The following is a 26187-nucleotide window of genomic DNA, read 5'->3' as shown; positions in this document are numbered from 1 at the left end:
GCGTATTACGGATACGGCAACAGCAGAAGTCACACTGATTTGCAGGTGTGTCATTTGTTGTGAGTTTATGCAGTCTAGTGTGAGTTTTGTTCTTTGAACAAGGTGTTCATGCACGGTTCATTTTGTGACCAGTAAAAAACATGGTAACACTTTAGTATGGGGGACATATTCACCATTAATTAGTTGCTTATTAAAATGCAAATTAGTAACATATTGGCTTTTAACTAGTCATTATTAAGTACTTATTAAGCATGGCCTCATTATAACCCGAACCAAATAAATCCAAATTAAGTCTTTGTTACTTAGAATATGTTCCCCAAGTGTCCAACAACCTCTAAATTAAGTCTTTGTTACTTAGAATATGTTCCCCTAGTGTCCAAAAACCTCAAAACTAAGTTTTGTTACTTAGAATATGTTCCCCTAGTGTCCAAAAACCTCTAAATTAAGTCTTTGTTACTTAGAATATGTTCCCCCTAGTGTCCAAAAACCTGTAAATTAAGTCTTTGTTACTTAGAATATGTTGTCCATACTAAAGTGTTACCAAAAACACATAACTTTGTCTTGAATTTGAATTTTTTTTTTTTCCACTAAGAGGGGTTCGGTGAATGTGCGTTCGGTACCTCCAACAAGGTTAAGAACCACTGTGTTAACATCATGAACACAAATATTTCTGTAACTGTCAGTGATTGCATTTTATTAAAAAAAACACACAAAAAAACCCGACACATTTGTGCAATTAAAACAACCAAATGTACCGATGAAGTAATGACACAAAAATAATCCTGACACTAAAAAGAAAAAAAATCAGGAGATTCATTAACATTAGAAAGATTAGTGTTTGGATTTCAGAGATCCTTCATTAGAGTGAAACATTTTAATGATTTACTCACAAGAAAAATGTGCATTAATTCCCCTCCCAAAATACACACCCGGATGCTCGAAACTTTGCAGACAGATTAACATAGACACCCAAATATAAGACAATCTTGTCTTTTTTTGGAAAAACGTTTCTAAAGATAAAACAAACCTATTTTGGCCATGTTTTCAATATCTGTCATACAATTCATCTCATTTCATCCAATTTGAGTTTTGTCAAGGGCTGCTTGCTCACACATACAGTGGCCTGTTAGTTTGCATGTAAAGTATAAATCTCTGAGATCACAATTTTTCAGACAGTTTTCTTATATTTAGGTCAATACAGTAATTTATACCACATCAGTAAAGCAGTAGTCCAAAGACACAATTTGATCACCGAGCGTGCACCTATGGCACATCTTTAAGGCTGCTGAGCTATTGCAACAGGTTAATCCACATGGAAGCACGGGTGAAGTCATCATGGCTAAAGTGCTGAGGCATTTCGGAGTAAGGCGTCTGAGCACTGATGGGCTCGGTGAAGGAACCAAGGAGGTACTTAAAGTGAGGTATGTACAGCCTGCATCCAAATTAACCCATTACTAGAAGGATTAGCATGAAGTATAACTTAAATATCTTGGCCTCTTGTCTTAACTGCTGCCTTCAGGGGGTGTTGTTGGCACAGAGCAACCCTTGATGTCTTGGTTTCGCCAGCGCTGGTCTGCACCTCGCTGCTGGTTTTCCTGTTTCTCCGTGAACTGGACGAGAAGGATGCCCACCTGCTCCGGATCGTTAAACGGACTGGGATTGAAACTGGACTTCAGCCAAGCTCGATACTGTGGGAACACACACAAATTATGCATCCTCATGTTCAAATCCAGGCCGTGAGTTTTTTATTCTCCAAACATGCTGCAGGATGTTAAGACAATATATTTGTTGGGGGGGAGGGGAACACCTCTACATTTGCACACACAAGAAAGGAAGTCAAAATTTCACTAAGCATCTATATAAATAAATCCAGAATTGTGTGAGGAGTTCAAGGGAGAGACATGGCTTTTTTTCAAGACGTTCTTTCTTGAATTCATTAGTAGTTCACCTTCTTTATCCAAGTACAGCCTCTTTTTTAATATTTTTGGATTCTTGAGGGCCCTATTTTGCAGCCGTACTCAATAAAAAAAGCACAGAGACTATCTGAAAGCCATGTCAACAAAAACACTTATGAGTTACGCAGTGCGCTTGAACGCCTCATCATGTAAAAAAATCTTTAATTGGTCCTTTTTAAACAAAGCACACAAATACAGGGTTGTTCATGGTTTTGTGTGCCTCCTATAAATAAATAAAATAATAAAACATACACGCATAAGGTTGATTCAAGGATTGCCTGACTGGAATATGTCACAGGGGTCTGCAACCCACGGGTCTGGAACCACATGCAGCTCTTCTGCCTAATTGCTTCCTCTGGATTTTTTTTTATCCCCAGTGTGAAAAAAGTTAGCATTTTTAAAGAGTTTTATAATGTCCGACTGTCTGTGAGGCTGTGTATGTGCATAGGCAGAGTCCTGAGGCGCAAGAAAGGCAAGTAAAAGAGACTGGAAGCCTGTGTGTTCAGTTTAGCTTCTCGAGTGGGCAACCCTTTGGGATTAACTAACCATGAACACTTTCCAAAACAAAAAAGCGAAAATGAGAATGTTTAACTTCACATGGACAACAGATTGCTTTCCCTGTAAAATAAAAATATGTACACTTTTAAATGTTTATACGCTGTGTTACATTTTGCGGCTCTATACTATTTTTCTTTAGTGGCAGAAGCAGTGTTAAACACTAGCCATCACGTATCATCTACAGTTAGGAATGTGAAAAAAAGGATTACTTTAGACATACATTTCCATTGTTTCAAATGGGAAACTAAAATTCCAAGAGACACAGCTTGAAAATGTTTTGGTTTAAACCGTTATAGTTCCACTGTGCAGAATCCAGATTTGCGTCAGGTACTCAAGATAAAGGCTGAATCCAGATTTGCGTCAGGTACTCAAGATAAAGGCTGAGCAAAGGTTGTAATGAGCAACACCACACTACCTGTGTTCACATGATTTAAGGTGTATATTTCAGGTTATTGTGTCATAAAACTTAGTTTTAATCTACCCAACCTTGTGTATCCTGATAAAGTCGGTGCTAACAGAAATAATTCACCTTATCTGATGGATGTCATGTAATTCAAGGAATACAGTATAATTTTCGAAAGAGGTAACTGTAAACTTTACCCTTTCTTTGACTTCAAAACATTACACATGAGGAGATAATGCATGACATAGATTCCAAAAATATACATATGTAAGAATGTAACAACATTCAGTACAAGAGGTTCAACCGTGAGAGGTATTAGTTAAGGATGTTCCGATCAGGGTGATTGGTATGAGAATACCATAAGAATGACTGTAGACTTCCTATCTTCCGTCTTTGTTTCTGCTGAACTTGTATTCCATCTTACTAAAGCAGTTAGAGTAACAATCTAAATGTCATGTTTTCAATGAACTTAACTGTAATCCAACCATGGATGTGAAGCTTCTCCTCACTCCATGCAGCAATGCACGCTCAACATTCACTCCAATGATGTCGTCTCACGGCGATTGAAGGTAAAATTGTCTTGTCATGTCCAGAGAACAACTTGCCATGGCTTTATGTCTGAGATTCCCATCAGGTCCCCCTTTCTTTGTGCAGTTCTGCAAGCTATTTCCAAGCCTTTGGCTGAATAGTAACCAGATGGCATTACACTTTTCCCCAAGCTACAAAACAGACGAAGGGTGAAAAATGTTTATCGCGCTTTAAAAAAATGATCGCCTGCACGGTGGCGAGGGGTTAGTGCATCTGCCTCACAATACGAAGGTCCTGAGTTCAATCCCAGCCTCGGGATATTTCTGTGTGGAGTTTGCATGTTTTACCCGTGACTGCGTGGGTTCCCTGCGGGTACTCCAGCTTCCTCCCACCTCCAAAGACATGCACCTGCGGATAGGTTAATTGGCAACACTAAATTAGACCTAGTGTGTGAATGTGAGTGTGAATGTTGTCTATCTGTGTTGGCCCTGCCATGAGGTGGCGACTTGTCCAGGATGTACCCCGCCTACCACCCAGATGCAGCTGAGATAGGCTCCAGCGACCCCAAAAAGGGACAAGCAGTAGAAAATGGTTGGGATGGATGGGTGGATAGTTAACGCATTATCACGTTAACTTTGACAGCCCTAACAGATATATACAGTATATACTGTATGTATATATGTATGTATGTATATGTGTGTGTGTGGGCGGCATGGCGAAGAGGGTAGAGGAGCTGGCCAGAAACGTGAGGGTTTCAGGTTCGCTCCCTGCCTATTGACATCCAAAATCGCTGCCGTTGCACCCTTGCCCCCGGTGCTGCTCACACTGGTGAATGAATGATGAATGAATGATAGGTGGTGGTTAGAGGGGCCATAGGCGTGAACTGGCAGCCACGCTTCCGTCAGTCTACCCCAGGGCAGCTGTGGCTACAGATGTAGCTTACCACCACCAGGAGTGAATGAATGATGGGTTCCCACTTCTCTGTGAGCGCTTTGAGTATCTAATAATAGAAAAGCGCGATATAAATCTAATCCAATATATATATATGAATATATACTGTATGCATGAATAAGTATATTAGGGGTGTGGGAAAAAATCGATTCGAATACGAATCGAATCCGTTGTGCGATTCAGAATCGATTCTCTTTTTTTTATTTTTATCGATTTTTTATTATTTTTTAATCAATCCAACAAACCACTACACAGCAACACCATAACAATGCAATCCAATTCCAAAATCAAACCTGACCTAGCAACACTCAGAACTGCAATAAACAGAGCAATTGAGAAGACACAAACATGACACAGAAAAAAACAAAAGTAGTGAAACAAAAGTGAATATTATCAACAACAGTATCAATATTAGTTATAATTTCAGCATAGCAGTGATTAAAAATCCCTCATTAACATTATCATTAGACATTTATAAATAAAAATAAAAAAGAATAGTGTTAAAGTGGCTTACACTTGCATCGCATCTCATAAGCTTGACAACACACTGTGTCCAATATTTTCAAAGATAAAATAAGACATATTTTTGGTTTGTTTAATAGGTAAAACAAATTTACATTATTGCAATCATTTGATAAAACATTGTCCTTTACAATTATAAAAGCTTTTTTGTTTTTTTTAAATCTACTACTCTGCTAGCATGTCAGCAGACTGGGGTAGATCCTGCTGAAATCCTATGTATTGAATGAATACAGAATAGTTTTGAATCGAAAAAATATTGTTTTTGAATCGAGAATCGAATCGGGGGAAAAAAATCGATATATTATCGAATCGTGACCCCAAGAATCGATACTGAATAGAATCGTGGGACACCCAAAGATTTGCAGCCCTAATGTATATATTCATGTATATATATATATATGCATGTGTGTATATCTATGTATGTATAGTATATACATATATAAACTATATATTTCTTTTTTTGGGGGGAGTGACATTGACAATTATAAACACAGTGAGTATTATGCTATATTTGCGGAAATGTTGAGTACATGTCATTTGTCATTCATCTTCTTAGCTTCCACAGACAAGATACATTGCCAGGATGTGAAAATCCCCACTAAAGTGTTTGAATCTGGAATCTCACTGTCGCTGGAAGATGTGGGAAAATGTACATGCAGATGTGTGATATCTGGTCAAATTCTTAAAATCAATACATGCAAACATTTTGCAAGATGCTGACGGCAAGGCAAAACACGTGATGAGCAGCACGGAGCTAATGCAATCTTAGCAACCACCCAACCCGCTGCGGTTCCCCTTCCCTGTGTCTTGGTTAGTGCTAGTGTCATGGCAGCCAACACACTCACTCACACACACACACTCTCTCACACACACACACACACACACACACACACACACACACACACACACACACACACACACACACACACACACACACACACACACACACACACACACACACACACACACACACACACACGCACACACACGCACACACACACACACACACACACTGCATCTTTCCAACTAAATGTGAAACGTTTGAAAATGGCAAAAACATCTGAAGTGTGACAGTTTGAAATGGGGTACATGGAAAACGTACATAAGAATAGTCATATAATGAATATCTGCTGCTGGGAAAATACTACTTATTAGTCACAATAGGAACACCTACACAAGCTAATGTCATCTATTGCAAGACCTGCCAAAACTCTGCATTGACCTCGCAAAAATCAGTTTTGCATGACACTGTCAGAAAGTTACTAAGAAAACAACATGTTTATTGTGGTCGTAGCTGTAACTTAAGGAAAGTGTTTCTAAGAGTTCCATACAGTGCAGAGTCCTGTGCGTTATTCTTTATTAGAATAAAAGAGATGGCAGTAAAAATTGAATAGCAGTATGCACACGGCTTAGTTGATACGACACCATGTTATGTATTTCTTACTCAAACAAGCAAATTTGCTGTAAAACAAATAGTTATAATTTCAAGCCTTTCATCCCTGCACTTCACAAATTGATAATCCTGTTCTTATCACTTGTCACTGACAAGGCAATATTGTTGTTTATCATATAGCTGGGCGATATGGACGAAAAAGTATATCTCAATATAATTGTACTTAAACTTGATATTCGAGATATAAAGTACCTCGATATATTTTCCGGTGAAAGTATACACATAAAGATATTCATCTTTCAGCGAGATTCACTGAAATTGAACTGAATGACAACTTTACTGTAAACAGTCAGTGGCACATTTATCAACCCAGTTAGTCAAGATGGGTATTAACAGCACAAAAAAGAAACAGTTTAAGTAGCACAGAATTACATAACATTAAAAATATAGAAAAATATTCTATGTAAAATAAATAACATAGCTGTGCAAATAATACAACATGTATCAAACTCAGATAAAAAAAAAGTAGATCTACAGACAGGCACTTTTTAATTCCCAGTCGACGTAATATACATACATACATACATACATGGGGATAATTTTTAATTGTGTGTGTCAATTAGAAAGTATTAATAATTTCATCATAGTTCAGTGGGAAAGTTTCGTATGACACGTATGAACTTTTTGTGTTTTTTTATTTTCATTTTTTTAATTAATCAGACAATGGTTGGGAAGTGTCGGATTCTAAACGCTAGCGGGCCGTAGTTTGGGGACCCCTGATTTATTCACTCCACAATGATCGTGGTAAGCTACCTTTGTAGGCAGAGACGCCCTGGGGTAGAGAGACAGAAACGTTGTTGCCAATTCGCAGCTACGGCCCCTCCGACCACCATCAAAAATTAATTCACGTTCATACACAAGTGTGAGTGGGACTGTAAGCAAAGTCAGTGAAATGTCTTGCCCACCAAGGACACATCAGCTCTGACTAGGATGGCGGAAGCTGGATTCGAATCAGGAATCCTTAAGTTGCTGGAAAGCCGCTCTGTCATCTGAGCCATCCAGTCGTCAAATGGATAATAAAAAAAAAAAAGGAAATCTTAACCTTCCATAATGTTCATCTTTTACCCCTTTGCCTCCCGAGAGCTGAGACAAAACTGTGCAAATGCAGTTTTGTCTCAGCTGACACAACAGAACTAAACAGGTTGTAGTCACTTGCTGCCCATATTTGTTTTTGTGTAATTTATTCTTACATCTATTGTATTTGATTCTGGCACAGCCGCTCTACCATAAGCCACGCCACCCCAAGTATTAACTTGTTTGTACCTCTGATACTTGCTTTGTCTGGTACTCCTGCAGCTGGTCCTGGAAGCCTGAGTTGGGGCCGACAAAAGAGCGCACAGCCTTGACTGCAGTGAGACACTCCTCCCAGCTGTAGTGGGTGACGGTCATCAGGTAGGCGACCACCATGGTAGTGCTGCGCGAAACACCTGCAAGGCTGTACGGGCACAAAGAATTGTCCTTGTTTTGTGACCATGTGTTTATTACCACTTGCACAATCTAATGAGATCCAGATAAATGATGTGCAGTTTTGATATATTCATTTAACAATTTGTACGATGCAATTGTTATTTCTGATCATGCTCCAATTTCAATAGATTTACTCTTTAAAAACCTGTTGACCACACGTGCGCCATGGCGAGTAAATATACGATTACTTTTAAATGAGTACTTTGTAGATTTTGTTTCACGTCAAATAGATTTTTTTGTGCTCTTGAAAAAGACTACAGGGATGATAGCCTCTGTACTCTGGGAGGCGCTGAAGGCATACATCAGAGGGGAAAGAATATGTTATACAAGTTATGAGAAAAAAAACTCAGGGAGGATAAATTGACTAGTTTGACACAATGCATATTTCTGTTAGGTAAGTTGCACTCTAACTCTCAAAACCCAGACATTTATAAGGAAAGGCTCTCTCCACGGGCAGAACTTGATGTCGTTGCGACAGACCGTGCTACTGAAAAAATACTTTGTTCAAGATTTCAGTCTTATGAACATGGCGATAGAGCTGGTAAACTATAAACTCATCAAGTACGCCAGATATCGGTATCCCCTTATATTCCGCATATGCGTCCCTCTACTCATCTTCTGTGTTCTACGGCTGAGCGGGATAATTTTTTTTGCCAATCTAGACATCCCCACGGTAGTGGTAGAGTTAGAGACCAATTACAGCTGCGGAAATCAAATGTTACAGCATTATCACTACAAATCAGAAAATCCCCAGGACAAGATGGCTAATCTCCCGAATTTAAAAAAATGTTTGGCATAAATTAGCCCCCTCTATTATTGGATATGTACTTTGAATCATGAAAATCTGTCCGCCTCCCGCAAACGCTCAACTAAGCCTCAATTTCTCGCCTTTTGAAAAAAGGCAAGGACCCTTTGTCATGCACTTCGTATAACTTCAAATCATTAATTATCCAAATTGCTGGTTTTACGTCTGGATGTTATTCTCCTTCCTATTAATAATGCAGTTCATTCAGAATAAGCACTCCTTTTCTAATCTTTGTTGTTTTTTTAATTTATTGTACAAACCCCGTTTCCATATGAGTTGGGAAATTGTGTTACATGTAAATATAAATGGAATACTATGATTTGCAAATCATTTTCAACCCATATTCAGTTGAATATGCTACAAAGACAACATATTTGATGTTCAAACCGATAAACTTTTTTTCTTTTTTTTCAAATAATCATTAACTTTATAATTTGATGCCAGCAACAGTGACAAAGAAGTTGGGAAAGGTGGCAATAAATACTGATAAAGTTGAGAAATGCTCATCAAAGACTTATTTGGAACATCCCACAGGTGTGCAGGCTAATTGGGAACAGGTGGGTGCCAAGATTGGGTATAAAAGCAGCTTCCATGAAATGCTAAGTAATTCACAAACAAGGATGGGGCGAGGGTCACCAATTTGTAAGCAAATTGTCGAACAGTTTTAGAACAACATTTCTCAAGCAGCTATTGCAAGGGATTTAGGGATTTTAATATCCACGGTCCGTAAAATCATAAAAAGGTTCAGAGAATCTGGAGAAATCACTGCACGTAAGCGATGATATTACGGACTTTTGATCCCTCAGGCGGTACTGCATCAGGAACACTTCATAAAACCACTGTCAGTAACTACAGTTGGTTGCTACATCTGTAAGTGCAAATTAAAACTCTACTATGAAAAGCGAAAGCCATTTATCAACAACACCAAGGAACGCAGCTGGCTTCTCTGGGCTCGAAATCATCTAAGATGGACTGATGCAAAGTGGAAAAGTGTTCTGTGGTCTGACAAGTCCACATTTCAAATAATATTTGGAAACTGTGGACGTGGTGTCCTCTAGAAACAAAGAGGAAAATAACAATCCGGATTGGGACGGCGTGGCGCAGTGGAAGAGTGGCCGTGCGCAACCCGAGCGTCCCTGGTTCAATTCCCACCTAGTACCAACCTCGTCACGGCCGTTGTGTCCTGAGCAAGACACTTCACCCTTGCTCCTGATGGGTGCTGGTTGGCGCCTTGCATGGCAGCTCCCTCCATCAGTGTGTGAATGTGTGTGTGAATGGGTAAATGTGGAAGTAGTGTCAAAGCGCTTTGAGTACCTTGAAGGTAGAAAAGCGCTATACAAGTACAACCCATTTATCATTTATCATTTATTGTTATAGGCGCAAAGTTCAAAAGCCAGTATCTGTGATGGTATGGGGTGTATTAGTGCCCAAGGAATGGGTAACTTACACATATGTGAAGGCCCCATTAATGCTGCAAGGTACATACAGGTTTTGAAGCAAAATTTGTTGTCATCCAAGCAACGTTATGCTGGTTATTTCTGCTAATTTCAGCAAGACAATACCAAGCCATGTGTGACAACAGCGTGGTTTCGTACACTGAAAAAAGTGACTTTTTGGAGCGGTAAACTCTATTAGAGTAACTGTCATAATTTATACCTAATATTTTTAACATTCAGTAAGAACTAGAGTTTCTTAAGTAAATTTAAACATTTTATTAACTTAATACATGAATTATGGGGGAAGAGTAACTTTTACTTATGTTTCCTCATACTATTTAAATGTTTAATCGTTGTACGTAGATCCATCCATCCATTTTCTACCGCTTATTCCCTTTTTGGGGGCGCGGGGGGCGCTCGCGCCTATCTCAGCTACAATCGGGCAGAAGGCGGGGTACACCCTGGACAAGTCGCCAACTCATCGCAGGGCCAACACAGATAGACAGACAACATTCACACTCACATTCACACACTTTAGTGTTGCCAATCAACCTATCCCCAGGTGCATGTCTTTGGAAGTGGGAGGAAGCCGGAGTACCCGGAGGGAACCCACGCATTCACAGGGAGGACATGCAAACTCCACCCAGAAAGATCCCGAGCCTGGATTTGAACCCAGGACTGCAGGACCTTCGTATTGTGAGGCAGACGCACTAACCCCTCTGCCACCGTGAAGCCCAGTTGTACGTACATAAACCTAAAAATATTACATAAACTTTACTCTGAAAATCTAGTGTTTTGAAACGCATGCACGACAACGCATGCGCACAGCACAACAGGCTCTGGCCGACTGGCTCTGCTTCGGCCGTTATGATCACTTCACAGAGCACTGCAAGGTGGCATTATGGGTAATTCTTATCTTGCGTTTATATTGTGTTACAGAGTCGATGTTTATCAGAAATGTATTTGGTGTGAGTTCACAGAGTGTGGCGCATATTAGTAATAATGTTAAAGTTGTTTATATCACAACCGTAGGTGTAAAAGGTATGGCTGTTGAACAAGTATGCATTTCCAAAACGGTATTAAATCATCGAAACGCATGCGTCCTTCCGGCACCTGGACAGGTTGATGTACAGGACTAGCAGGTGCGGTGATATGCGGCCACCAACCCCCGTGCTGCGGCCGCAGAATAATATTATAATTTAAGTCATTTTAATCACACGGCATTGAAAAGAGTAGGAGTGAGAAGGCGTTGTAAATAGATTAGCGCTCCGACGGCTATACAAGGAAATATGGTATACAAAATTTACTTAAAATTTTGAGTAAAATGGTGTTCTCGCTGATGCAAAAAAAGTAGATTTTACTTAATTTGTTCAAATAAATATAACTTAAAACTTGGATGTAATAAAGTAACTGTTACTTCATATCTTCACAACTGTTATGTTATATGGTAAGTAGAATTTACTTGATACTGGTAAGTGAGTGTTATTTGATATTGCGGCATTAAATATTACTTAAATCATTTGCGTGCAAATACTTACAATAATTGTTTTAAGTAAATCTTATGAGTTATTTTTTTCAGTGTAGTAAAAGAGTGCGGGTACTTTCTTGGCCCGCCTGCAGTCCAGACCTGTCTTCCATGGAAAATGTGTGGCGCATTATAAAGCGTAAAATACGACAGCGGAGACCCCAGACTGTTGAACGACTAAAGCTCTGCATAAAACAAGAATGAGAAAGAATTCCACTTTCAAAGCTTCAACAATTAGTTTCCTCAGTTCCCAAACGTTTATTGAGTGTTGTTAAAAGAAAAGGTGATGTAACACAGTGGTGAACATGCCCTTTCCCAACTACTTTGGCACATGTTGCAGCCATGAAATTTTAAGTAAATTATTTGCAAAAAAAAAAAAAAGTTTATGAGTTTGAACATCAAATATCTTGTCTTTGTAGTGCATTCAACTGAATATGGGTTGAAAAGGATTTTCAAATCATTGTATTCCGTTTATATTTACATCTAACACAATGTCCCAACTCATATGGAAACGGGGATTGTATAATGTGCCAACACTTAACAGTGTTAGTCTGTTTTCTCAAATAGTTCGTGTTTTTTGTATGTTCATACCTACGTGTGAAGTTCAGGTGTCCATGCACACTCTCTAATACAGTGGTCCCCAACCACCGGGCTCGATTAGTCCTGGGCCGCAGAATAATTTTCTATTATTTTATTTTATTTTTTTATTAAATCAACATAAAAACACAATATACACTTACAATTAGTGCACCAACCCCAAAAAACTCCCTTGTTCATGACAAAAAAAAAAGCCAAAAAAAAAAAAAAGAACCCCCCTCTCCCCGCCGGACAAATTATCAAGCATTGACCGGTCCGCAGCAACAAAAAGTTCGGGGACCACTGCTCTAATGCAACTATTGGTCATACGCCATGTGCCTCCCGTACACTGGGGAACGCCTATTTCATTTTAGCGCGGATAAATGAATTCCTTTTCCGGTTGACCTATGAAGTCAATCTAGCTATCTGTGCATCCTTACAACTTTTAAGTGATGTCTGCTGTAAGTATTTCTGATTCCGAATCTGAATATTGGCACATATTACAAATATTACGTCTCTAATGGCTACGCTGATGTTTAATAGCAGACAGCATCAAGAAATAATCTTGGATTGTGCTACAAATGTGGCGCGACTGCCAAGAATGTAACGGGGCAGATGCAGGTCCAAAGCAAAGAAAGACCTGTGGCAGAGTTTTTTCGAAGGAATTTTTGAACAAGAGAAATAGAAACAAAACCTTGAATTTTTTCTGAGATTATTCAAAAGGCTCTTTGGATTGATGGAGGGAGTTTTGAATTAAAAGTAAAAGACAGTTTGTGCCCCGACTGATACTGTTACAGATGAAGGTTGGTATTGTTCTGGACTATCTTGCCAATGGTGTGGAATCCAAAATTATTGTTAATCAGTTTGGAGTGCACAAATGCAGCATGAGGAGGTTTGTGTATGCTTTAATGTTTGCATTAAATTTACCTGCTTCATTGACTTTCATTTTGAATTAAGCCAGCATTTTACATTTCTTTAACTACCTTCCTGAATGAATATTTTATTTTAATTTGTGAAGAAAAAAAAGTATCCTCTTCATTACGGTGGTTACGACATATTTATTGAATGGTATCTGCTTCAGAGTTGTATCCCGCGCATTGAGAATGGTGCATGCCTGATTACGAAGGGTCCTCTCCGGTCACACACATCTCGAAAGATCAGGTTTCCAACCGCATAATACAGGTGTGCTAGTCCGACTTTTTAAAAGCCGAACACGGTGGGATTAAGGTGTTTCCAAGGTGTTTAATTGTATTTCTGGACTGCATATGTCAAAAAAAACAATTAACAAATGTTTTAAAAAAACAAAAAAACTATCTCTGTGCATGTAGCAGCAGTTTGCAGAAGCGTAGAACTGCGCCGCATCCTATGGAGTACGGTTTATGGTACAGTATTTCTCAACTATCACAAGGGGCAAGATATTACTACATATGGCTCTCTGTATGATGCAGTGTACTGCAAACAACAGTACAACACCAGACATATTTTAATTAACATAACTGACAATGTCCACTAGTGTTTGTAAAAAAAATATATATATATTTTGATACTGCTCATGGATCACATTAGATTGTGTAAGGGTAATATGTGAAAGTCCAGTCCATTGGGGTTGAGTTTTTTCTTGCCCTGATGTGGGATTTAAAGCAAGCATGTCGTTGTGGCTTTTGCAGCCCTTCTGATAAAGGGCTATACAAATAAACTTTGAATAATTGATTGATTGACATTGTACATATTCTAATGTGACTTGTTCACCTACCAGTGAACAAGACAAGCTCCTCCATTCAGGCGACATTCATGGATGAAGCGGATGCACTCTTTAAAATGTTGCAACCTGTAAAACAAATCAACACACACGAAATCATGACTGTATTACTAATGAAATATTTTACTTGTCAGAGTTGCATAAAAGGTTGTAAAACTAAAAATATATTTAAAAAAATTATAGGAATTGAGAAAAGGCATGTTGAATTGAAACTACAAGAATGTGGCCCACACTTTCTGTTTGTGGCTTGATGAATTGGGATCTGATACAAGCCTAATATGCAAATGACTCATATAAAGCAAAGTGCCTTATGATAAATAAGATACTTTTTAAAATAAATGGATGTGTCAGGTTATGTCCAACAGTTCTGCTCATGCAGAGACTGTGTGGGGGACCACAAAGAAGGTAAATGTAATGTCTGGGTAAAAACACGGACACACGTTTCTCTTGCTAAATTCATACTAACCTAAAAGAAAAAAATAACCATTCAGTAAACCACTGCGACAAAAGGCCGGCAAACACAATTAGTGGACATGAATTCTCCTTGCAAGCAGTTGGGAAACACTGATAGTATTTCACATAATCAAGAAGTAGAAGGCAGATAGCAGACTCCTGGGACCAGCTGCTGTTACTCAACAGCAGACTCAGTAACAGTCTCTGGCTAAAATAGACTCCACCAACATTTCTTCCTGAGACCCAAAGTTCAGAACTTGTCTCTTCAGCACTTTGTTGCGTCCTCCCAGCAACCGACGCTTCCGCTCATCTTGTTTAATATGCAGAAATGTTGTAGTGTATTGAAGTTAAAATCAGCTGAATCTGGTGAAATGTACAGAAGCAAATAATTTGTTAACAAGACACCGTGAAAATAAAGGTCGAATGGAAACAGAAACTTAATTACTCATTAAAACCACAAACAACTATACACAAACCTTCCATATATATATATATATATATATATATATATATATATATATATATATATATATATATACATACACACACACACATACAAACCCCGTTTCCATATGAGTTGGGAAATTGTGTTAGATGTAAATATGAACGGAATACAATGATTTGCAAATCCTTTTCAACCCATATTCAATTGAATGCACTACAAAGACAAGATATTTGATGTTCAAAATCATAAACTTTATTTTCTTTGCAAATAATAATTTACTTAGAATTTCATGGCTGCAACACGTGCCAAAATTGTTGGGAAAGGGCATGTTCACCACTGTGTTACATCACCTTTTCTTTTAACAACACTCAATAAACGTTTGGGAACTGAGGAAACTAATTGAAGCTTTGAAAGAGGAATTCTTCCCCATTCTTGTTTTATGTAGAGTTTCAGTCGTTCAACAGTTCGGGGTCTCTGCTGTTGTATTTAAGTTTCATAATGTGCCACACATTTTCGATGGGAGACAGGTCTGGACTGCAGGCGGGCCAGGAAAGTACCCGCACTCTTTTTTTACAAAGCCACACTGATGTAACACATGCTGAATGTGGCTTGGCATTGTCTTGCTGAAATAAGCAGGGGCGTCCATGAAAAAGACGGCGTTTAGATGGCAGCATATGTTGTTCCAAAACCTGTATGTACCTATCAGCATTAATGGTGCCTTCACAGATGAGTAAGTTACCCATGCCTTGGGCACTGATGCACCCCCATACCATCACAGATGCTGGCTTTTGAACTTTGCGTCAATAACAGTCTGGATGGTTCGCTTCCCCTTTGACACGATGTTGAATATTTCCAAAAACAATTTGAAATGTGGACTCGTCAGACCACATAACACTTTTCCACTTTGCATCAGTCCATCTTAGATGATCTCGGGCCCAGAGAAGCCCGTGGCGTTTCCGGATGTTGTTGATAAATGGCTTTCGCTTTGCATAGTAGAGCTTTAACTTGTACTTAAAGATGTAGCGACAAACTGTATTTAGTGACAGTGGTTTTCTGAAGAGTTCCTGAGTCCATGTGGTGATATCCTTTAGAGCTTGATGTCGGGTTTTGATACAGTGCCGTCTGAGGGATCGAAGGTCACAGTCATTCAATGTTGGTTTCCGGCCACTCCACTTCTGTGGAGTGATTTCTCCAGATTCTCTGAACCTTTTTGATGATAGTATGGACCGTAGATGTTAAAATCCCTAAATTTCTTGCAATTGCACTTTGAGAAACGTTGTTCTTAAACTGTTTGGCTATTTGCTCACGCAGTTGTGGAGAAAGAATGTACCTCGCCCCATCCTTTCTTGTGAAAGACTGAGCATTTTTTGGGAACCTGTTTTTATACCCTATCATGGTAACCGCCTGTTCCCAATTGGCCTGCACACCTGTGGGATGTTCCAAATGAGTGTTTGATGAGCATTCCCTAACTTTATCAGTATTTATTGCCACTTTTCCCAACTTCTTTGTCACGTGTTGCTGGCGTCAAATTCTAAAGTTAATGATTATTTACAACAAAAAAAATGTTTATCAGTTTGAACATCAAATATGTTGTCTTTGTAGCATATTCAACTGAATATGGGTTGAAAATGATTTGCAAATCATTGTATTCCGTGTGTTACATCTAACACAATTTCCCAACTCTTATGGAAACGGGGTTTGTGTGTGTGTGTGTGTATATATATATATGTATATATATATATATATATATATATATATATATATATATATATATATATATATATATGTATCCTATAAAATAATGACAGGTTGCAATTTATATGTTTTACTGTAAGGCACTCATCAAAATGTACAAATATTCAAACTCCACAAACATAAATAACTTCAAAACATTTTTTGTCATTATGATTTTGTTTTTAATGATATTGCTGTAATTTAACTTTCATTTAATAGTAATTGTATGTATCTACTGTGTTATAGTGGTAAAGACATGCTGACATTGCATCCACACCTTAATATGATAGTAGCTATATGTGCCACCCCTGCAGCTGTAGAAACCATAATTTTTGCTGTGGACCTCACGGAATGGGAGAGGCCCTAAGACGAGCAGGGGCCCCAGAGCTGGATTTGAACGGCGGTTAGCCTCGCCACTCAGTCAGAAAGGAGATTGTGACAGATTGTGGATCATTAAAACACTGGGTGGTCAAAGGCAACAGCCAGATGTCACTGAAGTTTCCTTCCTCTGCTGCCTGAGGGAAGGTGCCTGATTGCAACACTGGGGGTCAGACCTCTCCACCCCAATCAGCAACATCCATCTCGGCAACATACCTCCTCATTTCATATATTTACAGTTACTTTATGAGGCAACCAAAGTTACTTATTTAAAAGGATAAAACGTACACGAAACCCCTAATGTGACAATGAAGGTAATTTTACGTTCATGATGCATCAACCTTGTCTGACCAATGAGGCTGCAGTGTCGCCCCCCACTGGCTTGAATATCCAGCAAGTAAGTGGTCAATGACATTATTCCTGTAAATGATACTTTTGGAGGATGCTCTGAAAGTGTCTTGCGTGTTTGGTCTAAAATGTGTAACGCTAGAGCTGAATAAACAGAAGCTACACGCAACACAGAACATAAACACTCTGACTCATGGGGCCACTGTTAGGGTGGAAGGCCGGCTCATGAGGCTTACAAAAAATACACAGTCCCTCCAGGATTTAGCGATTAACTCAAATTTAACTAATCTATGCAAATGATGCTCAGCCTTGACACTTCATCTATTGTCTACAATTTTACCGCTCATTTTGGCCAATTAGTGTAATTTTAGCCATTCAAATTTGTCTCTGAGCGGCGTTCAAGTGCACAAGAGATCTTTACACAACAGAGATGTTGAAGTGTAATGATAATCTCTCATTGGCTCTCATTTACTAAGAAAAATACTATTTTAGATCGCTCTTAAAAGTTCCCACATTTTTTTAATGTGCAGGGCTAACTGTGTTGTAACATAGATGAATGTTTAAGATGGACAAACACTTTTTGAACGAAAACTAAAAATGGAATATGTCAACAGCCTGTGGACAACAGAGCAGAGCAGACACCACATTCCGTCTTTAATTACAATTACTTATTACTATTATTAGTTATGCCTAAAACAGCTCCGTTATTTGGCAATGAGCTCCAGATATGTGCTTTTACTGCCACCTAGGGTCTACTTTTAAGTATGTGTGATATAAAACGATTAAAACATCAATCAACAATCTCAAACATCTGTGAATAGTAACATGATCAGTAATGACAAGGAAGTTTAATACCTAGGCGTGATATTGGATCCCAAACTTAAAATTAAAAAATCATGTTAAAAAGGTATGTCATGTTCTAAAATATGACATTGCCAACGTCCAGCACATCAGGAGTTTTTTGTTATATAATTGGAAGCAGCTACTGTAAATCATTTTTCAATGCAATGATCATGACATATCTTGTACTGTATGTCATCATGGTCTCAAGCCAAACAGACTGTTTTAAATTCTGTCAGATCATTACATAATCAAGCATTGAAAATCCTCGATAATGAATCAATCAATCAATCAAAGTTTATTTATATAGCCCTAAATCACAAGTGTTTTAAAGGGCTACACAAGCCACAACGACATCCGCGGCTCAGATAGAACGCCTCAGCGATACCACTATTGTTAACACACTTTACAAATACAGTATACTTAGCTTTGAAAACCTGATCAGGTTCTCCAAAATCCGCCTGGTACATAGAATCTTAAATGACGCAGCTCCTCCTCCCTTAAAAACATACGTACCGCTATGCTCGCAATTAACAAGCAGAGTGTTAAGGTCTGTATCCAAGGGTGAGTGTAATGTTCCAAAAAGAAGATCTGCCTTCTACCAATCTGCCATTTCATACCAAGCCATCAAATAATGGAATGGACTCCCAGACAATCTAAAGAACAACTCTAGTTTTCATAGGTTCTCACAAGCAGTCAAAGACTGGATTTTAGACCACCAGTCCTGCTCACATGCAATCAAATATTTGGAAAAATACATACATTGCAGAAGCACTACTTTTGTCTATATCAGGGGTGTCAAACTCATTTTAGATCAGGGGCCACGTGGAGAAAAATCTACTCCCGTGTGGGCCGGACTGGTAAAATCCCTGCACGAACACTTAAAAATAAAGACACCTTCAGATTGTTTTCTGTGTTTAAAAATAGAAGAGGCACATTCTGAAAATGTACAAATCATAATGTTGTTGTTTTTTTTTACACTTACATGTTGCGGTTAATAGTATTTTATCTTTATTTGTCGTTATTTATATTTTCTGAATGAATGATGTGATAACGTTAATCAGTCAACTCAATGGTGTCCATTTTTAAATTAATCAAGGACAAAAAAAAAATCTAAATCAAATTACAGTATGCCATGTATTTAGATTTATCATTTTCCTCGATTGATGTACTAACATCATGTGGTTTATTTTGTACTTATGTACCATCATCTACAGCAGGGGTCGCCAACCTTTACCACTCAAAGAGCCATTTTGACCCGTTTCACAAAATAAAGAAAACTATTGGAGCCACAAGACTCTTGAAATTTAAAATGAAATAACACAGCGTACAAAGTTTTGTTTTGCTTTGTGCTATAACTTAACCAGGGGTATCAGACACACGGCCCGCACCTTAATATGAAAATTTAATATTAGTGCGAGTTTTATTTGAATGCCGCTTGACAACATCACATATGCCAACCATCTCAATTTTTCTGGGAGACTACCGAGATTCAAAGCAACCTTACTCTGGACTGTCTGCTGGTTTTCACCCAAACGACAATAATAAGGGCGTGCTTTGGTGAAAATGCGTTTAGCGCCCTCCACAACCATAACAAACAGCTTACCAGCCCGTTCACATGTCGTATGTGGCTTCTGCAGACACACATAAGCGACTGCAAGGCATACTTACTCAACAGCCATACAGGTTACACTGAGGGTTGTGATATAAACAACTTTAACACTCTTACTGATATGCGCCACACTGTGAACCCACCCACACCAAACAAGAATGACAAACACATTTCGGGAGAACATCCGCACTTTAACACATCATAAACGCAACATAACAAATACCCAGAATCCCATGCATCCCTGACACTTCCGGGCTCCATTATACACCCCCACTAGCACCAAACCCCGCCCCACAAAACCCACCCACCTCAACCGACGCACGGAGGGGGGGATTCATGGGACTCTGGGTATTTGTTATGTTTGCGTTTTTAATGTGTTACAGTGCAGTTTTTCTTCCGAAATGTGTTTCTCATTCTTGTTTGTTGTGGGTTCACAGTGTGGCACATATTAGTAAGAGTGCTAAAGTTGTTTATATCACAACCCTTAGTGTAACCTGTATGGCTGTTGAACAACTATGCCTTGCAGTCGCTTGTGCGTTGTTAGCAGCCGTACACTAGATGTGGCCGGCCGGCACTCAGATAGCATAGTAATAAAGCGGACGCTATGACATGGTCGAGAAGACGTTTAAGGCATTGCCATCACGGCAGGGCCTTAATATTGTTGTCCGGGTGAAAATCTGAGAATGTAATCCCGGGGAGATTTATGGGAGAGGCAATGAAATTTGGAAAACCTCCCGTTAAAATGGGGGGGTCGGCAAGTATGCAGCTGAGCCACATCAAAGTGATCCAAGAGCCGCATGCGGCTCTGGAGCCGCGGGTTGTCGACCCCTGATCTACAGAGAGACAAAGAATTGCTATTGCAACATCCAGTAGACACATGTAGAAGAGCTGTTTCTTTCATTTAAAAATTTCAGGTTAATTTGTATACTTAGCAAACTTATCCGGATAAAACCTGTTCGCGGGCCTGATCCGGCCCGCGGGCCGTACGTTTGACATCCCTGGTCTATATACTTTGCTAGCAGGTGATGGGTAACTATTAGACACATTTTAGGTCAAAAATTATTTGTTGTTCTGTACAATATTAAAGCTTTTCATGGTGTGACACATGCAAATGTTAACTTTGAGGTAAGATTTGGGGAATATGTCACATTGTATAATGTCCAGGCATGTGGAATTTTTGCAAAAATCAGGAGCACCGAAACAAGCTAGCTAGTAGCGAACCATCTAGCTAGCTGACTTGTTGTCGCCTCCGCTCGCTCCCTGAGCCACAACGTTGACAGCTGTCCACTTTGCTGCTAATCATATTTGGATGATACAATTCGTACACTGTTAGATCCAGTTGTAGCTCTAGAGTATTTATTAGTAGCCAGCGAAAAGGTATACTTTTGAAGTGACATATTGTAAACAGAAGTCACAACACCAGAGGTGTATTACCAGAAGTGTGGCTACAGCATACAGTTGCCAAATGGGTAACTTTTTCTGAATTCTTTCCATGCATGTTATATACTTTCACATTACATTTTCAATTATATTCATGTTAATACATCTGCAAAAAAAGAAAATATGTTGTACATTACATGGGACATGAAAGTGTCAAAGAGACACCCATAATACATTGGTATATGAGAATAAACCTAAAGGTAAATTATAAGGTAGAAATATACCCAGTTGCAGGAAATGTAGTCTTGATTTTCAAAATTGCATTTTGCAGTTTGCATGGCAGCACTTTGTGCTGATAGAAATGTTCCTTTTTTATTCTCAATTTTCATAAAAGTGTGCTCACATCCCTAAATGTCAGAGGTTGCATGCATGTGTGTTAATACTCACAGGTTCTCACTGGACGCATCCGCTGCGTGAATACAAAGGTAGGTCTTGTCCTGCACAACACGTTAAAAAAAAAAAGCATTATAAGCGGCTCATGGGGAAACCTACAGGGTCCATTTCACTTTGAATTTACTGACACCCAAAAATATTGCATCTGCTGAGGAAAATTGATAAAAGTTGCCACATTTTTTATATTTTGTGTGACGTTCAGTTGCAAAGCCCTTCTAGTGCTTACAAACGGAGCTAAAAGTACTCCTAACCTAACATTGAGATGACTGCACATTGCAAATATAATACCCCAAAAGAGGGACAAGTGGTAGGAAATGGATGGATGGATGGACTGGCCTTCATAAAAAAACAGGATCATTTACACTTCAAGGACACTCTTGAACCAAATGTAATGCACCAGTGCCCTCTGCTGGCTAACAACACACACCACAATAGACTCACTAAACACTTCGAAGATAACGAATATAAAACAAATATTAGAGCAGTGCTTCTTAAATATTTTCTGTTACTTTCTGAGATAGTGCCATAATATCGCCATATATACACTCTAAGGTAGCATGCTTGGACCAGTGGATGTTTTGGACACGTTTGAACAAGTTGGTGTAAGCTATGTCCAGGCGCTTCTGTTGTTATGTGGTGAGAGTGCACGTTTCTGCGCCATAGAGGAGAATAGGCTTTATCAGCGTTCTAAAGGTGTACATTTTCGTCTCATTACAGATGATCGAGTGCCATAACTTATGCAGGTTATTGCAGGCTGTCCATGCTGAGGCTTTGCGGCATCTTTTGCAGCAGCCATTATATAAGACCCAATATACTTGAAGTTGGTTACTTGGTTTGTACTGTTCCCAAAAGATGACGATTATTTTTAAAACACTAACCTCATTTTAATACACTAACCTCAAACACAGGCCTTGCGTTGTTGTACACAGATAGGATATGGGTGATGCCATTCTGTGAGAGGCTTTGGCGGTTTTCTGAATCTAGGTTAAAAAAAAAAAATGACTGTCAGAGAATTTGAAAGGACACAGTCTGATGACCGACTGTCAATGACAATTACATCCATGGTCACTTTGTGCTCGCGCCACCTGCACAGCGGCTAAAGTAAGAACACTTCAAATGCCGTCTTAAATAGGCCAAGCAGTGACGATTACACTGATAGTCATTTAGTGAGTAATGTGGAAAAAATTAGACACTGTTAATACCATAATTCTACAATTATTGGGTCATGTCACCTTCACTGAGTAAGCTATAAGACTGATGGAGGTGGAAATAACAAAAAACGGACTAGAATAACAAAGTATATATCCCCAAAATTGTTAGCTGCAACAATTCATTTAATTCTTAAGAATAACAGGGTTGATCGAAAAGTACAAGATTTATCAGATAGTACTAATAACAACATGATACAATTAGATTAGTACTATAAATAATGTATACTAAGTTTATTAGTATAATAAAGTAATGACAAAGTTAATATTTGCTTTTGTCCTATTTACTTACTGTTTTAATATTTATGTTTTCAGTGGTGGAATTCAGTGTGTGCCAATTAAAAAACAGATAAATACCATAAATATTTTCCTACCTCTTATATTCCCAAGGTAAAGGCCGTCAACAACCTGTGAAGCAGAAGTCACAGACATGTTGTGCCCTTGTTAGTTTCTAGTGCGGCTTCAAAAAAGTTCCCCTAAAAAGGAGCAAATCTCTCCTGACTTGAGCCTGATTGGATTTGAGGCTTGAGGCTTAAGAAGCACCAAGCCCAGCTCAGGCAACATTTCCCAGGGACATACAAGGCCTGAAGCACTGATGCGTCATCCCAAAGAAGAAAGCGATGACTGGCAAGGAGTATGTGTTCTTTCTGGTCAAACTATGCACTGCTGAAATACTTTTTAACACAACTGTACATAATGCTAGCATAATTATCAGGAGAGGAAATACTATACAAATTGGATCCCACAGTCTATGTGTTCAAGGGTCAGAGGTCAGATGGGTGACAGTGTCTTTAGACTTTGTGTCTTGCTGAATCACATTGTCAAAAGTAAGAGTAAGCAAAGTCCAAATGTCTTGGTACAAACCATCTAAAAAAATACTGTCTCTTGGTTGTCGTTTGATTTCTTACAGTATTTATTTACATACATCTCTTATTCGTAGGGGTGTGCCAATCCAACATTAATATTGGTCCGATACTATCAAAAAAACAAGTATTGTATCATACCGGCTTGCATCTAAAATGGCCAATATAATCGCTGCGATACAAGCAGTTTTGTGCAGTCTTTATGTTCCCAAAGCTGGACAGCCAGTTGCCATCTAAATGTAGTCCAATAAGCACACACTGTTGGTCTTTGCTTGCATTTTAGTGAAAAAGTAAAAACAAAAACAAAAACAAAAACTACACGGGGGGCTAAAGGCTGCAAGGAACTAGCAGCCACGCAGCAGCTAAGCACACAATAGTACACAAGCTATACAAACGCAAAACACGTCCTTAATTGAATTTGAATATAGTAGTCTAGGCAGCACGGTGAAACAGGGGCTAGTGCATGTGCCTCACAATACTAAGATCCTTAGTAGTCCAGAGTTCAATCCTGGGCTCGGGATCTTTCTGTGTGGAGTTTGCATGTTCTTCCAGTGACTGCGTGGGTTCCCTCCGGGTACTCCGGGTTCATAGGCGCAAACTGGAAACCATGCTTCCGTCAGTCTACCCCAGGGCAGCTGTGGCTACAGATGTAGCTTACCACCACCAGGTCTGAATGAATGATGGGTTCCCACTTCTCTGTGAGCACTTTGAGTTTCTAATAATAGAAAAGTGCGATATAAATATAATCAATTATTATTATTATTATTATCATTATCATTAAACTTACTGCTGTATGAGATTAACGTATTTAATTATTGTGGGCACTAGATGTTACCAATTAACACTCTACTTCTACGTAAAGACAAGATAACTCCTTTCCAGACGGTTATTAATAGGTTAGTGTTATTCATACATACTATTGCTCTCTGTTTAAGTCATATCACTTGATCAAACCTTCATCAGTCCAGACTACAAATTAACAAAAAATGTATGATTTATATATTCGTTGGTTGTATCGAGACACCCTAGTTCAGTGGTTCTTAACCTGGGTTCGATCGAAACCTAGGGTTTCGGCAGAGTCTCCACCACGGAGGTAAAGACACATCCACTAATCGTGTAAATAAAAACTTCTCCCTATGAGCTTATTATGGATACCCCCAAACAATGTCCCCTCCAATTTTCCATCTGATTTGCTGTTTTTTTGATTGATTGATTAAAACTTTTACTAGCAGATTGCAAAGGAAGATAATACATTATATGAAACAGTAGTTTACACAGTACAGTACATATTCCGTACAATTGACGACTAAATGGTAACACCCAAATAAGTTTTTCAACTTGTTTAAGTCGGGGTCCACGTTAATCAAGTCATGGTAATGTGTGTAAGATGTGTAATTTGTTGTGAGTTCATGCACTGTGTTGGTTTTGTTCTTTGAACAAGGTGATGTTTATGCACGGTTCATTTTGTGCACCAGTAAAAAAACTGATGACTTTTTCTTGAATTTGAAAAAAAAACATTTTATTTTTCACTAAAGAAGGGTTCGGGGATTGCGCATGTGAAACTGGTGGGGTTCGGTACCTCCAACAAGGTTAAGAACCACTGCACTAGTTATTTGTTAAGATTTTGGCTTGTGTCAACGCAAGGAGACCAATTAAAACACCCAATTACTTGAACACAAATCATACAATAACAACTAAAAAACTCAACATCCAACCCCAACGCAAACTGCGCACATGCGTCGTGATTCGTGAGCACAGAATAAAGACCACTGTTAGAGTTCCTCTGCAACAAGAGAACAGGACACAAAAAGTACACATGAGAACCTACCTTATTCATTCCATTGCCCATGTCTGTGTGTGATGTGTGTTAGCTGAAACTAACAAGTTTCCTAAAATGACTAAGGCTCGAAAACAAGAAGCTGGACTACAGTTTGGACTCTTGAATTACATACGGCTGACTATAAAACACTTTGCTATGTATTGTCTGTTTGGTGGGGTTTAAATAGAGCTTAACTTGCAATGACTTTACGAGAACCCAGCAGTTCCGACATGTTATGTGCCGTTTTCCGGGTTGCTTGGACCGGAACAAGATGCTTATCCGGGAAGTGACGTCACGCGAGGGTTGCCACATGGCAGTATCGTTAAAAAAAGCGTGTTCATCATAGTATCTTACAGAGAAAAGGGATGTTTGTATTATCTATCCATCCATTTTCTACCGCTTATTCCCTTTTGGGGTCGCTGGCGCCTATCTCAGCTACAATTGGGCGGAAGGCGGGGTACACCCTGGACAAGTTGCCATTTCATCGCAGGGCCAACACAGACAACATTCACACACTAGGGCCAATTTAATGTTGCCAATCAACCTATCCCCAGGTGCATGTCTTTGGAGGTGGGAGGAAGCCGGAGTACCCGGAGGTAACCCACGCATTCACGGGGAGGACATGCAAACTCCACACAGAAAGATCCCGAGCCTGGATTTGAACCCAGGACTGCAGGACCTTCATATTGTGAGGCAGACGCACTAACCCCTCTGCC

The 26187-nt window shown here is 39.1% G+C and overlaps 1 protein-coding gene across 3 annotated transcripts; it reads right to left on the bottom strand.

Moving 5' to 3' along the window:
• Positions 1 to 677: 677 nt before the first annotated feature.
• On the bottom strand, positions 678 to 25757 carry dusp22a (dual specificity phosphatase 22a). 3 transcript variants are annotated; one of them, XM_061881024.1, is made up of 7 exons: positions 25481 to 25756; positions 23164 to 23197; positions 22479 to 22561; positions 21576 to 21625; positions 13933 to 14007; positions 7634 to 7805; positions 678 to 1688 (listed from the first exon to the last, which is right to left on the bottom strand). In XM_061881024.1, exons 1-7 carry the CDS (start codon positions 25499 to 25501, stop codon positions 1503 to 1505), a joined length of 621 nt encoding a protein of 206 aa, XP_061737008.1. In that variant the 5' UTR covers positions 25502 to 25756; the 3' UTR covers positions 678 to 1502. The 3 variants fall into 3 exon arrangements, with proteins under 3 accessions (XP_061737008.1, XP_061737016.1, XP_061737026.1); XM_061881032.1 differs by lacking the exon at positions 13933 to 14007; XM_061881042.1 differs by lacking the exons at positions 22479 to 22561; positions 23164 to 23197 and having other exon boundaries at positions 25481 to 25757.
• Between the last annotated feature and the right edge of the window lie 430 nt (positions 25758 to 26187).

The sequence above is a fragment of the Nerophis ophidion genome, linkage group LG02, assembly GCF_033978795.1.
Source record: "Nerophis ophidion isolate RoL-2023_Sa linkage group LG02, RoL_Noph_v1.0, whole genome shotgun sequence".
Lineage (NCBI taxonomy): Eukaryota > Metazoa > Chordata > Actinopteri > Syngnathiformes > Syngnathidae > Nerophis > Nerophis ophidion.
This window is presented reverse-complemented; position numbering and strand designations above follow the sequence as displayed.

Coding starts and splice junctions, on each gene's coding strand:
- dusp22a (XM_061881024.1), bottom strand. CDS start 25,501: ATGGGCAATGGAATGAATAAG. Junction 23,198..25,480: donor TGGGCAATGGAATGAATAAG/GTAGGTTCTCAT, acceptor TCTGCTTCACAG/GTTGTTGACGGCCTTTACCT. Junction 7,806..13,932: donor GGAGCTTGTCTTGTTCACTG/GTAGGTGAACAA, acceptor GTGCCCGTACAG/CCTTGCAGGTGTTTCGCGCA.